General features: G+C 38.8%; 1 protein-coding gene across 1 annotated transcript in view; it reads left to right on the plus strand.

Moving 5' to 3' along the window:
• ADAM17 (ADAM metallopeptidase domain 17) overlaps positions 1-15,609 on the plus strand; it is a 79,684-nt gene that overhangs the window by 41,564 nt on the left and 22,511 nt on the right. Inside the window, exons 8-9 of the mRNA XM_004457206.5 lie at positions 12,847-12,960; positions 15,395-15,539. Coding sequence (XP_004457263.1) covers positions 12,847-12,960; positions 15,395-15,539 — 259 coding nt within the window. The remainder of the gene's footprint in view (positions 1-12,846; positions 12,961-15,394; positions 15,540-15,609) is intronic.

The following is a 15,609-nucleotide window of genomic DNA, read 5'->3' on the forward strand; positions in this document are numbered from 1 at the left end:
TTATTTTGGGTGCAGTTTTTCTTTTTAGTTTAGGGCTTTCTTACCCTTTCTTCCTTGCTGGTGGTGTGGTAGGAGCTAGGCTATAGTTGGTGCTATAAGCTATAGAGGCTCAAGCTACCCACATTGCCCCGGGACTGATGAAGCTTCTCCCAACTTTCTCCTTTGTCAGGGGTAGGAACAGAGCCACAGCCATGTGTAATAATCCAAGTTGTGCAGGCCTAGACTATAGTTGCCCAGAGAGACTGATAAAGCTTCACGCCTCTTCTTCCCCTGCCTGGGGCTGGGATGGAACAGTAGGCATAGGCAGCAGTCTGTGCTGTGCTGGTCCAAAATGACTGCATTCGCCCTGGTAGACTTCTGATTATTCAGTCTGTGCCAGCTGAATGTACCTGCAGTTATCCATAGAGACTGGTGCAGGTCTTGCCAGCTTCCTCCATGCCAGAGGTGGTGCTGAAGCCTAGGCTAGGGCTGCAGTACTATCTGGATGGAAAGAAGCTACCATTGCTGTGATTTTCAATCAGCCTGGTTCCCCCTCATGCTGGGGGTGGAGTCAAAATGGTGGCTACTGGCTTATTTCCAACTTGGACAGGTTCAAACTTTAGCTGTTAGGGTTTTGCTTTAGCCATCTGAATTTACTAATCAGTAGCTGAAGTCGGTGACCACCTGTCTCTTCCTCGCCTGTTTTTGGGAAATGGAACTTCCAACTCTAGCCACAGAATAGCTCCTGAGGCGGCTTGTGCTACCAGAGTAAAATGATCACCAGCCTCCATGGTGTGGCCTGTATTTTCCCAGAGAGGCTGGTGCAGGTCATGCAGCTTTCTCCCTGCAGGAGGTGGGGCTGGGGCTTGTATTAGAACTGCAGTCTGATTTGGATGGAAAGAAGCTGGTCCCTATCAGCACTGTGATTTTTAGTCTACCCTGCTTCCCCTTGTGCCAGGGGTGGAGTTAAAATGGTGGCTACCGGCCTCTTTCTGACTTGAACAGTTTCAAACCTTCGCTGTTCTTAGGATTATACTTTAGCCTGCTGAATTTACTCATTAGTACCTGAAGCTGGTGTCCAGCCATCTCTACTTCCCCTGGTTTTGGTGAATGAAGCTTTCAATTCCAGTCATGGAGTAGCTCCTGAGGAGGTTTGTGCTGCCTGTGGAGGATGGGCACTGGCTTCTGCAGTATGGAGTGCTCTACTCATGAATCTTCTCTGCAGATAGGCAGTCTTCTTCCATTCTTTCAAGGATGTTGCAGGATGCTCTTCTGGTTTCCTGGAGCCCCCAGACAGGTACTTTAAATTCTCTGGGTGATTATTAACCGCCCTGTAGCAGGGGCTGACTCTCGGAGCTCCTTACTCTGTTGCCATCTTGCTCGTTGTTGCAGCAATGATATATTTTTTATTTTTTAATTTTACTGCCCTTCCTACTTTTAGTTGATTCTAGTAACAGCAGTGATATATTAATGTCTTCTTTTTATTGTTAATTTTATTTCATTGTGGTAAAAAATATAACATAAAAATCATTTTAACCATTTTAAATGGACAGTTCTTTGGGTATATTGACACTACTGTGTGACTTTTATCACTGTCTAATTCCAGGCTATTTTTATCATCTTAAACCAGAACTCACACCCATTTAGTAATAACTCCCCATTCTCTCTTCCATTCACCCTTGGTAATCATTATTCTCCTTTCTGCCTCTATGAATTTGCTTATGCTAAGTATTTCATATTAGAGAAATCATACAATATATGTGTTTTTGTGTCTGGCTTATTTCATTCAGCACAGTGTCTTCAAGGTTTATCCATGTTATTGCATGTACCAGCACTTCTTTTTATGGCTGAATAATATTCCATTCTATGACTATACCACATACTGTTGATCCATTTATCTGTTGATGGGCACTTGGGTTGTTTCTGTCGTTTGGCTATTGTGAATAATGCTGTGATGAACATTGGTATACAACTATCAGTCCAAGTCCCTATGTACAGTTCTTTTGGGAATATACCTAAGATTAGACTTGAGAGGTCTTATGGTAATTCTATGTTTAACTTTCTGAGGAACCACTAAACTTATTTACACAGTGAGGACACCATTTTACATTCCCAAAAATGCATGAGGGTTTCTATTTCTCCACATCCTTGCCAACACTTGTTTTCAGTTTTTGAAATAATTCAGTTTTTAAAATAACACTAGTATGTGTCAAATGGTATCTCATTGTAGTTTTTTTTTTATTTGTAGTTTTAATTTCTCTAATGGCTAATGATGTGAAGCATGTTTTCATGTACTTATTGGCCATTTGAATATCATCTTTGGAGAAATGTCTCTTGAAATTCTTGGTCCATTTTTTAATTGGATTGTTTGTCTTTTTGTTCTTGAGTTGTAGGAGTGCTTTATAAATTCTGGATATTAAACCCTTTTCAGATGTATGGTTTCCAAATATTTTCTCCCATTCTGTCAGTTGTCTTTTTCTTAATAATGTCCTTTGATGGCTCAAAAGTTTTTCATTTTGATGAAGTCCATTTTACCAGTTTTTTCTTTTGTTGCTTATGCTTTGAGTATAAAATCTAAAAAATCCATTTCTAGTACAAGGTGGGTTGAAGATATTTCCCTATTTTTTCTTGTAAGGGTTTTATAGTATCAGCTCTTACATGTAGGTCATTGAGCCATTTTGAATTAATATTTATATACTGTGAGAGGTAGGGGTCCACATTCATTCTTTTACTTCTGGATTTCCAGTTGATCTAGTATCATTTGTTGAAGAGGCTATTCTTTCCCCATTGAGTGGGCTTGGCATCCTGGTTGAAAATCAGCTGACCAAAGATGTGTAGAGTTAATTCTAGACTCTTAGTTCTATTTCATTGATCTATAAGTCTTATCCTTGTGCCAGTACACACTGTTTTAATTACAGTAGCTTTGTAAAAGTTTGAAATCAGGGATTGTAAACCATCCAGCTTTGTTCTTATTTTTCAAGATTGTTTTGGCCATTTGAGGTTCCTAGCACTTCTGTATAAATTTGAGGATCAGATTTCCCATTTTTGCAAAAGAGGCTACTGGAATTTTTTTTTCTTATTATTTTTTTTAATTCCTTTTTTCTTTTTGGGGGCTGCTGGAATTTTGACAGGGATTGCAATGAAGTTATAGATCACTTTAGTATTGATCACTTAACAATGTTTATTCTTCCAATCCATGAACTGGGGATGTCTTTCCACTTATTTAGGTCTTCTTTAATCTCCTTCAGTATTATTTTATAGTTTTCAATGTACAGGTCTTTCACCTTCTTGGTTAAATTTATTCCTCAGTATTTTATTCTTTTTGATGCTATGGTAAATGTAATTGTTTTCTTGATTTTCTCTTCAGTGTGTTCATAACTGATTAGAGAAATGGAATTGACTTCTTCCTGTTTATCTTGTATCCTGCAACTCAGCTGAATTAGTTTATTATTCTAATAGCTTTCTTGTGGGTTATTTGGGATTTTCTATATATAGGATTGTGTAATCTTCAAATAAGGTTAATTTGACTTCTTTCTTTACAATTTGGATGCCTTTTATCTTTTTCTCTTGTCGATTGCTCTGGCTAGAATTTTCCAACACAGTGTTAAAAGTGGTGAAAGCACGTATCCTTGTCTTGTTCCTAGTTTTAGGGGGAAGACTTTCAGGTTATCACCATTGAGTGTAATATTTGATGTGGGTTGCTCATAATTGTCCTTTATCATGTTATGAAAGTTCTGTTCTAGTTCTCTTAAGTGTTTTTTTTTTCATAGTTGTTAAAAAAAATTTTATCCCCCCCACCCCCACTCCAAGATGGCTCCCTTATCTGTCTGCTCATCTTCCTCAGGAGTCACTGAGACCCCCCATGTGTCCAACTGTTTAAGCCACTTCTGCCTGAGCCCTTGTGGCTCATTTTCTTTAGGAGGCACTGGGAACTGAACCTGGGACGTCCCATGTGGGAAGCAAGCGCCCAATTGCTTTAGCCACATCTGCTCCCCTCTAAGTATTTTTTATCATGAAAGTACATTGGATTTTGTCAAATGCCTTTTTTGTATCATTTACTGTGATCATTTGTTTTTTCCCTCTTCATTCTATTAGTGTGGTTCATTATGCTGATTGGTTTTCTTATGTTGAACCATCATTGCATTCCTGGAATAACTTCCACTTAGTCATGGTGTATAATCCTTTTAATAAATACTCTTGGATTTGATTTGCCAGTATTTTGTGAATTTTTTTTGGCATCTGTATTCATAGGGAATTTGGGCTATAATTTTCTTTTTCTTGTCCTGTCTTTATCTGGCTTCAGTATCAGGGTAATGCTGGCCTTATAAATGATTTAAGAAGTAATCGCTCATCTATTTTTTAGAGGAAGAATTTGAGAACCTTTAAATATTCTTTAAATGTTTGGAAGAAAAAGTGAAAATAAGAAAAAAATTTTTAAAAGAAAAAAATGTTTGGTCCTGGGCTTTATTTGTTAGGAGGTTTTTAATTACCAATTGGATCTCTTTGCTTGTTATAAGTCTGTTGAGATTTTCTATTTCTTACTGTGTCAGCTTACATAATTTGTATGTTTCAAGGAAATTGTCCATTTTATCTAAGTTTTCTAACTTGTTGGCATAATAATTGTAGTGTCCTCTTATAATCCTTTTTATTTCTGTAAGGTTGGTAGTAGTGTCCCCACTTAAATCCCTCATTTTAGTTATTTGTGTCCTCTCTCTCTTTTTCTATCTCTGCTCTGATGTTTACTATTCCCTTCCTTCTACTAACTTTGTGTATAATTTGCCTTTCTTGTTTTAGTTTCTTTAGGTGTGAAGTTAGGTTATTAATGTGCCATCTTCTTTTTTTAATGTGGGCATTTAGTGCTATAAATATTCTCTGAGCACTGCCTTTGCTGCACCCCATAAGTTTTGGTATGTTACATTTTAATTTTCATACATCTCAAGATATTTCCTAATTTCCCTTGTGATTTCCTCCTCAACCCATTGGTTGTTTAATATTGTTTTTTATTTTCCATATATGTGTAAAATTTCTAGCTTTTTGTTATTACTAGTTTTATTCCCTTGTGGTCAGAGAAGATACTTTATATATATGACTTCCATATTTTAAAATTTATTAAGATTTGGTTTGTCCAAATCTTTGCTTTGTCCTGGATAATATTTCATGTATACTTTAAAAGAATGTATATTCTGCTGTTGTTGAGTGAAGGTTTCTATGTATGTCCATCAGGACTAACTAGTTAATAGTGTGTTCAAGTCTTCTATTCCCTTATTAATCTTCTGTTTAGATGTGCTATCAGTTACTGAAAATAGTGTATTGAAGTCTCCAACTCTTATTATAGAACTATTTCTCCCTTCAATTCTGTCAATTTCACTTCATATATTTTGAGTCTCTTGTGATGTGTATTTGTTTATACCATTACATTTTCTTGCTGTACATTTTGTATCAATGTATAATACACTTCTTTGTCTCTTGCAATTTTTTTTTAACCTAAGGTCTGCTTTGTCTGACAGTATTTCCATTGAGGCGCTCTTGATTGCTGTTTACATGGACTGTATTTTTCTACCCTTTTACTTTCAGCCATATTGTGTCTTTGTATCTAAGGTAAGTCTCTTGTGGACAGCATATAGATGGATCATGCTTTTTCATGCAGTCTACCAATCTTTGCCTTTTAATAGGAGAGTTAATCAGGTGATAAAGGTAATACCTGAGAAGGAAAGATTTACTTCTGTTATTTAGCTGTTTGTTCTCTTTATGTCTTGTATGTTTCTTTGTTCCTTAATTACTCCATTACTGCCTCTTTTTTTATATTTAGTTGTTTTTTTGTGGTGTACTATTTTGGTTCTCTTCTTCTTTCCTTTCTTCTATATATTTTAGTTATGTTTTTAAGGTTTACCTTTATAATTACAATTAAATCTTAAACTACTAACAACCTTGTTCAACTAGTACCAACCTAAGTTAAGTAGTATACAGACTTTCTACTCCTATATATCTCTGTCCCTCCCCTTCATTTCTAGGAATTTGTTCATTTCTAGGAATTTGTCTATTTCATCTAGGTTGTCTAGTTTGTTGGCATATAGTTTCTCATTATATCCTCTTGTGATCCTTTTTATTTCTGTGGAGTCAGTTGTAACTTCCCTTCTTTCATTTCTGAATGTATTTGTTTGCATCTTCTCTATTTTTTTCTTTGTTAATCCGGCTAGGGGTTTGTCAATTGTATTGATCTTCTCAAAGAACTGAATCTTTTTGGTTTTGTTGATTTTCTCTATTGTTTTTTTTTTCTTTCTCAATTTCATTTATTTCTGCTCTAATCTTTATTATTTCTTTCTTTCTGCTTGCTTTGGTATTGGTTTGCTGTGTTGTTGTTGTTGTTTTTTTTTTAAATCTTTGAGTTTAGCTCTTTCTTCTTTTTTAGTATAGGCATTTAGGGCTATGAATCTTCCTCTCAAGACTGCCTTCACTGTATCCCATAAGTTTTGATAAATTGTGTTCTTGTTTTCATTTGTTTCAATAAACTGATTTCACTTGCAATTTCTTCTTTGACCCACTGGTTATTTAGGAGTATGTTGTTCAGGCCCTACACATTTGTGAATTTGCTTTTTTTCTGTCTATTATTGCTTTCCTGTTTCATTCCATTATGATCTGAGAAAGTGCTTTGTATAATTTCAGTCTTTTTTATATTTATTGAGAGCTGCATTATGCCCTAATATGTGGTGTATCCTGGAGAAAGATCCATGGGCACTTGAGAAGAATGTATAACCCACTGAATTTCGATGCAGTTTTCTTTATATGTCAGCTAGGTCTAACTTGTTTATGATATCGTTCAAGTCTCTGTTTCCTTGTTGCTCTCTGTCTAATTATTCTTCTAATGATGTGAGTGGGGTGTTGAAGTCTCCAATGATTATTTTAGAGATGTCTATTTCTCCCTTCAAGTTTTGCCAGAGTTTGTCTCATGTATTTTGGAGCACCTTGGTTAGGTACATAGATCTTTATGACTGTTACTTATTTTATGGTGGATTGTCCCTTTTATTCATATATATATATATAGGCCTATTATATCCCTTAGAAATTTTTGCAGTTAAAGTCTGTTTTGTCCAATATTAGAATAGCTACCCCTGCTCTTTTTTGGTTACTATTTGCATGGAGTATCTTTTCCCAACCTTTCACTTTCCGCTGGTTTGTATCGCTGGGTCTAAGTTGAGTTTCTTGTAAGCAGCATATGGATGACTTGTGTTTTTTTTTTAATACATTCTGTCAGCCTGTGTCTTTTGATTGGGGAATTGAATCCATTCACATTCGATATTACTATAAATGCATTATTTACTTCCACCATTTTTTTCTTTTGTTTTCATATGTCATATATTTTTGTCTGGCTTTTTACTCTTGGTTATTCTTTCTCTGGTCTTTCTTCTTTATTCTCCTCCAGGCCTCTCTCTTCTGTCTTTTTATTTTAGGTTCTAAGTCTTCCTCTAATATTTCCTGCACAGGTGGATTCTTTTGCACACTCTCTTAGTTTCTGTTTGTTTATGATTGTTTTATACTCAACTTCATATTTGAAGGACAACTTTGCTGGATCAAGAATTCTCAGCTGGCAGTTTTACTCTTGCTGTATCCTCATGTATCATACTATTGTCTTCTTGCCTCCATGGTTTCTGAAGAGAAATCTGCATTGAGTCTTACTGGGCACCCCTTGTATGTGATGGTTTGCTTCTCCCTTGCTGTTCTGAGAATTTTCTCTTTATCTTTTTGTTTTGTTTGTTTTTATCTTTTATTTTTTTGCTTTTTTCTCTTTATCTTTGATATTTTACATTCTGAAATAGTATGTGTCTTGGATTAGGTCTATTTGGAGCTATTCTAATTGGGATTCAGTGAGTTTCTTGGACATGTAAGTTCATTTCTTTTGTGAGAGTTGGGAAATTTTCAGCTATTATTTCCTCAGATACTCTTTTTGCCCCTTTCCCCTTCTCTTCTCCTTCTGGAACACCCATCACAGATATGTTGTTAAGTTTTGTGTTGTCACTCAACTCTCTGAGCCCCTGCTCAATTTTTTCCATTCTTTTCTTTCTCTCTCTTCTTCCCTTGCTTCAATTTCAGCTGTTCTGTTTTCTCTTATCACTTATTCTTTCCTGTCTCTTTTCAAGTCTGCTATTGTATGCCTCCAGTGTGCTTTTTTCCTTTTAAGATTTTTAAAATTTCATTTACCACTGCCCACCCCCCCCCCCCCCGCCCTTGTCTGCTTTCTGTGTCCATTTGCTGTGTGTTTTTCTCATTAGGCAGCTCTGGGAACTGATCCTGGGACGTTCTGGAGTAGGAGAGAGGTGCTCATTCTCTTGTGTCACTTCAACTCCCTGATCCATTGCATCTCTTATTATCTCTTATTGTCTCTCTTCTATGTCTCTTTTTGTTGCATCATCTTGCTGCACCAGCTCTCCATGTGGGCCAGCATTCCTATGCAGGGCAGCATCCCTTCGCGGGGCAGCACTTCTACATGGGGGAGCACACCAGTGCGGGCAGTACTCTGCACAGGCCAGCTCGCCATATGGGCCAGCTTGCCTTCCCAGGAGGCTCTCTGGGCATCAAACCCTGGACCTCCTATATGGTAGATGGGAGCCCAATTGCTTGAGCCACATCCACTTCCTTCCAATGTGTTTTTAATCTCACCTATTGTGTCTTTCATTCCCATGAGCTCTGCTACTTTTCAGGATTTCAAATTCTTCCTTGTGATCACTCATTGTCTTCTTGATGTCATTTATCTCTTTAGCCATATTGTCTTTGAACTCATTAAATTGATTTTGGAAATTTGTGCACATCTCGTTAATTAGTTCTTTCAAATCCTGCGTCTCTTCTGGGGCTTTTTTTTTTTTTAAAGATTTATTTATTTATTTAACCCCTACCCCAACCCCCAGTTGTCTGTTCTCTGTGTCTATTTGGTGCGTCTTGTTTCTTTGTCCGCTTCTGTTGTCGTCAGCGGCACGGGAGGTGTGGGCGGCGCCATTCCTAGGCAGGCTGCACTTTCTTTCGCGCTGGGCGGCTCTCCCAGGGGTGCACTTCTTGCACGTGGGGCTCCCCTACACGGGGGACACCCCTGCGTGCATCAGCACTGTGCATGGGCCAGCTCCACATGGGTCAAGGAGGCCCGGGGTTTGAACCGCAGACCTCCCATATGGTAGACGGACGCCCCAACCACTGGGCCAAGTCTGTCTCCCTCTTCTGGGGCTTTGATATGTTCCTTTTCTTGGCCATGTTTTCCATATTCTTAGTATGACTCATAATTTTTTGCTGATGTCTAGGCATCTGATTAGGATGTAGTTTACTCAGATGCTCAATTTCTTTCTCCTTTGAACGGATTTAGTGGTGGTAGGTTGTATGTTACTGCTGCTCTTTGATTTTTGCCTCTACCTCGATCATTATGATTGTCCCTGCTAGTTGCTAAAAACTGGGCTCTGGACCCAGTAATTTGTTGCAGACCTGCTTCTTAGGGCCTTGGGGAGGGGGGCAATAAAGGCCAGAAAAAGCCTCTCTTACTTATTTTTAGTTTTCTCACATACACTTCCTTGGTCTTCCAGCAGATGGTACTCTTTGGCAGCCCTCCCTGTTCAATGCCTGGTCAGAGTGTTTTTGTTGTAATGCAGACTGGATCAATGTGATAGAGGTTCCTGCTGGAGGCTAGGAGCCTTGTAATTCAAACTTTCTCAGAGACATTTCTCCAGCCTTCTCTGGCAGCCCCTTCCCTTTTACCCCTGGTAGGAAGTAAGTCTACTCTCTGAGTCCTCAGCAATCAGTCCAGTTTAGTAGAGAAGGAGACTGGAAGGGTACTATATCTTTAGCCCTTTGCAGGCTCCCAAGGCAAATGATGGTGTGCCCCCACCTAGCCTGGAAGGGCTTCTGGGACACAGCAGACTAAATTTGTGAGTCAAAGCTGTCAGTCTTAGGCTGTGTTCCTCTCTCCCCCCTTTCCTGGGGAGGTGGGTCCTCAACAGTCAGTCCCGCTAGAAGAGAGGGAGATTGAGAGGGTTGGATTCCTCCAGTCCTGTGCAGGCTCCCAAGGCAAACCACGGTGTGGTCCCACCCTGCCTGTAAGGTCTGGTGGGACAAAGACCAAATTTGTAGGTCAGAAGCTGTGTCACTTTAGGCTGTGTCCCTCTCTCTCCCCTTTCCTAGGGCTAGATCCCCAGAGCCCCCTTTGTAGCTCAGGCTCAGAGTTCTAAGAGTTCTGATGTCTTTAGTGTGATGGAGGGTGCTGACCGCAGCAGCTACTTTTTTCAACTCACAGTTCTGAGGTTACTATTCTACTCTTTTGTCTTTCTCTTCTCTGGGTAGTGTCTAACCTTTGCCTGGTGTCCTAAACCCTGGAAGACCTTTTTCCTGGCTGTTCCAGCCTATACTCTAGCTATTTTTCTGGAGGAGAAGTAATTTTTCTTTCTCATCCTCATGTTACCAGATTTTGTCTAGATTCTTGACTATGTTGCAGAAATGAATTTTAAGAGCACATTGGATGAGTTAGGCCAGTAATTATTCAGGCAGGGAGGGATGAGAAATGGGAGAACATAACAGACCATGGGTCCCAGGTAAAGAGGAAGGGGCTGAAAAGTGGTAAAGTGGACTGATTTACAGACTACAGTTCCCCATTATAGATTATAAATGCCCAGGTTTTACTTGCATGGTGACCATGGCAGGGGAAAATGGTGAGAGCAGGGCGGAAAAGGCAGGAATGGGTCCAAAGGCGAGAGAGAATGTTCAGGCCTTGCACCTGCTCTTTGAACCATTAATTATTCCACCCCTTTGCTAATGGCATAGGAGGAGTCCCAGCTGTTTGCTGTTTTGATTGATTACTCCCCCATCAGTCCCCCATGAGGGCCCAATGATAAAGTTTTTGGGAAATATCTGGGGCTTCTCCTGGCTTCCAGAGGAAGTCTTGTATTGAATGGCAGAATCTTGGGGAGGGTCTTCAGCAGCCATCTTGGGGGTCTTAGATGTCCATGTGGACTTCTTGCCGGGTTCCAGATCCATCTATTGATCTTACTAGCCAGCTTCACTCACACTGGATAATTTCAATTGTCATGTCTTGAAACTCAGTGATACTTTCTTCCGCCTGTTCAAATGTGCTGTTGAATCCATCTAATGAGTTTTTCATTTAAATTTTTGTACGATGCAGCTTCATAATTTCTGTTTGGTTTCTTTTTACAATTTCTGTCTTCTTATTTTTTTTCAAATGACATTTTCCTAATTTCTTTTGTTCCTTTTTTATTGATTCCTTTAGCTCATTTAACATATCTAAGACAGTTGATTTAAGTCATTGACAAATACTTCAAATGTATGAACTTCTCAGGGATAGTTTCTAGCATCTTACTTTCTTGTTTCTTAGTATATTTTTGTAATTTTTTGTTGAAAATTGGACATTCTGAGTATTATGTTATAACTCTGGATATCTAGTTCTCCCACTCCTCTAGGATTGCTTGCTTTGTTGTTGTTGTTAAGGGCTGGGTCCACCAATTTGTGACTTCATGCTTTTTTGCTCTCAAATGGGGAATAGAAGAGGGGGAAAAAAAACCCAAACTCATAGATACTACGTCCTTAAGACTCTTCTGTCCCTTTTGCCTGAGGGGCACTTGTAATACTTGCCTATCCTCTGAGCTGGGTTCCAGCCATCTTAATAGTGATGTGGGGGCATTTTCAGGACTTGGAGTTGTCTTAAATGATATTGCAGGGACGGATGCTGGACATTATATATCCCGCCATAGCCCACTGAATGTACTGGGGGAGAGTGTAAACCACACTGAAAACTATAATCCATGGGGTGCAGCAGTGCTCCAAAATGTATTCACCAAATGCAGTGAATGTGCCACAATGATGAAAGAGGTTGTTGATGTGGGAGTAGAGGGATGGGGTGTGGGGTATATGGGAACCTCTTATATTTTTTAATGTAACATTTTTTGTGATCTATGTATCTTCAAAAAAATACAATAAAAAATAGTGATAAAAAAATCACACACACCCTGATTTTGTTAGACTAGTTCCTTATAGTCCACCCTTACACTGGTAAGCTGTACCAGGAGCCGCGCTGCAGTTCCCACTGCTGCTTGCTAAGCTATTTGGGGGAAAGATGATGATAACTGCTGCTCAGATATTTACTAACCTCTTCCTCCAGTTATTTCTTGCTTGCTGCCCAGTGTTCTGCTAGACTCCAGATTCTCAAATTAGCTAATCCATAGTTACTGACAGTTGAATAGTTGTTTTGGTATAGGGACTGATTCCTAGAACTTCTTACTCTGCCCTCTTTCCACAATCCTCCTTTCTCAGTTTCTTCTTTTTTTTTCCAAAGATTTATTTATTTCTCATGCCCCACATTGTTTTGTGCTTGTTGTCTGCTCTCACACATTTGCTGTGTGTTCTTCTCTGTCTGCTTGTCTTCTCTTCAGGTGACACCTTCCAGAGTGGGAGAGAGGTGCTCAGTCTCTTGTGCCCACTCAGTGCCTTGGTCTGCTGCATCTCTTATTGTCTCTTCTCTCTGTCTCTTTTTTGTTGTATCATCTTGCTGTGCCAGCTCTATGAGTGGGCCAGCATTTCACTTGGCCAACACTGTGCTTGGTTCAATTTGTCGTGCAGCCCAGCTTGCCTTCACCAGGAAGTTCGGGGATTGAAACCTGGATCTCCTATACGGTAGATGGGAGCCCAGTCACTGAGCCACGTCTGCTTCCCCTCAGTTTGTTCTTAAATATTATTATTATTGCTGAAGAATTTGTAGAATACCGATTATAAAAGTTTTCCTAGAATGGTAGATTTTCTCTTTTAAAACAACACAGTACAGTGTTTTTTCAGAGTCTTGAGACTTTCTTCTGAAGAATTCTAAGTATGTTATCTCTTTAAGTATAGATTCGCATTCTCAAGACACCAGAAAATGTAAAACCTGGTCAAAGGCACTATAATATGGCAAAAAGTTACCCACATGAAGAAAAGGATGCTTGGGATGTGAAGATGTTGCTAGAGGTAGGTCATGAAATTTTGGATATGGTGCTATAACAGGGAATTAATCACTAATAGATTCTCTTTAGCACTACTTACTGGTTTCTAATATATGGATCCTGTCTGCCTTAATGAAGGGGCATACTAGAAAAGGTACTAAAAAACAGAAACACTTGCCTCAGCTGATCCAACACTGACCCCATTGCCTGTAGCAGGACAGACAGCAAGATGGGCAAAAAAGTTGACAAAAGGAAGGATGTCATAAGTAATGCTTTTTAACCTTTATGTCTTTGAAAATCAATCAGGCAATAATGGGTCTTCACTATAAAATAGCATGTATACCTAATATATAACTTTTTTTTGGACATCAATTTGTTAGTTCAGGTCTCCCTGAAACTTATCAATGGATCTCTAAGGGCAGTAATTATCAAACAGAAGATATGAAAATGTCTTGGACAGTAGGAATATTATTTGGAGATAAGAAAGTTCTCTACCAGAATTTTAAAGTTTTGTTTTGGTGATAAATCTAAAGTTAGTTTACATAAAAATTCTGTTATAAAAAATGCCTATGTTATATTCATTCTTGCTTTATAATAGAACACTGCCATATGATTTCAGTGTTTGTGTGTACTATTACTTTGTTATACAATGACCTTCTATGAAGTGATAGTGTTTATCTTTTTTTTTTTTGAAAAATTTTTTCTTTATTAGGCCAGTTGTTACAGAACAATCATGCATAAAATGTAGGATTCCCATATACCACCTTATTACTAACACCTTGCATTGGTGTGGAACTTTGTTACAATTGATGATAGCACATTTTTGTAATTGTAATATTAACTATACATTCAGTGTTTATCTTTTAATATGTTGGTAAGTTTATTAGTTTTCTGTTGCTGCTTTAACATTAGCACAAATTTAGCAGCTTAAAACAATACTTTTATTATTTATCTCATAGTTTCCATGGGATAGTCCAGGCACAGCGTGGCTCATCTGGATTCTCTGCTTAGGGTCTCACAAGGTCGAAATCAAGTTTTCAAAGCTTGAATGGATTTAAAGGATATTGTCAACTCTTTATCCAGTTTGAAAACCATAAAGTGCTATATCTGTATAGTACTCTGACATACCTTATCTCATTTGATCTGCTAACCACTCTGAGAGGTAGGTTGAGGTAGCACCATTACTCTTATAAAGAGGCTTGGCACAGTTAAATGACTTGTCCATGGTTAGTTATACAACTCAGTAGTGACAGCCAGAGTAGAGTGGTCAGATCTGCCAACTCCCGGAACAGCTGAACCATCACACCTCTGTTTTTCTATGGACCTTCACACAGCTTGTTTCAGGGGAGGAACAGAAAGGAAGAAGGACCTGTATTTACAGATGCTCCTTTCCGTAAGGTTTAAGGGACATCACATTGTTGCCAGGGAGGCATCTTGCAAGGAACACTTCACTCCTTATACAGGGCTTTCTGACCTCCCATTTTTTAAGCATATTTAAAATGAGGGGTTTTTAACATGGAGTCTATGGACTGTTTCGGTAGAGGTTTTCCAGTTAATATGTGAAGCTCTTTTAAATTAAGAAAAAAAAATCCTCACAAACCCCCAATGTTGATGTAAATTGATTTCTAAATTTAAATTTAAATAGCATAAATTATATATATATACTTTTAAGTCTGTATTTATACGGGAAACGGACTTGGCCCAGCAGTTAGGGCATCCGTCTACCACATGGGAGGTCCGCGGTTCAAACCCTGGGCCTCCTTGACCCGTGTGGAGCTGGCCCATGCGCAGTGCTGATGTGCGCAAGGAGTGCCACCCCACGCAGGGGGTCCCCCGTGTAGGGGAGCCCCACGCTCAAGGAGTGCGCCCCGTATTGAGAGCCGCCCAGCGTGAAAGAAAGTGCAGCCTACCCAGGAATGGCGCCTCCCACACTTCCCGTGCCGACAACCGGGTGAGGGGGGGAATTAAATAAATAAATAAATCTTTAAAAAAAAAAAAAGTCTGTATTTATAATTCGTTATACAGTTGTAAAACCAAACCAAATATAAAATTAAAAATAATAATATAAAACCAATAGAAACTTGAAATACTTTAGAGGGATTTTTTTTGGTATGAATGCTGTATCATTCATATAAGTATCAGAAGTACTTGAACCTTACAGAATTCCAGTGTCTTCATTGCTGGGCTAAACATCTTTAGAGCAGCTCTCTAAGGAACAGTGATTTCATTTTGATTAGCTGTAAGAAGCTCCCCAGCTCTTCTCTTTTTGCCACCCTGCCAGACTACAGTCTCTGCCTTCTCACCTTGTTTAGGTGGATGAGCACCCTGGGTAAAGAGCACTGTATTGCCCGACTTTGTGGTTATTAGTTCAGAACTGTTAATCATATGGTGATGTTCAGAAATCTTTAGTTGAAATACCCTTTAGGCTGATTTTTTTTAATCTAATTTTTTTTTTAAAGCAATTTAGCTTTGATATAGCTGAGGAAGCATCCAAAGTCTGCCTAGCACATCTTTTCACATACCAAGATTTTGATATGGGAACACTTGGATTGGCTTATGTTGGTTCACCCAGAGCAAACAGTCATGGGGGTGTTTGTCCAAAGGGTAAGTTTTCCCATTTGTTATTGGATATGATGCTGGAATAGTAGGCAATTGGGTTATCTTTTAATTCTGT

Source organism: Dasypus novemcinctus, chromosome 25, assembly GCF_030445035.2.
Source record: "Dasypus novemcinctus isolate mDasNov1 chromosome 25, mDasNov1.1.hap2, whole genome shotgun sequence".
In the NCBI taxonomy this organism is placed as follows: domain Eukaryota; kingdom Metazoa; phylum Chordata; class Mammalia; order Cingulata; family Dasypodidae; genus Dasypus; species Dasypus novemcinctus.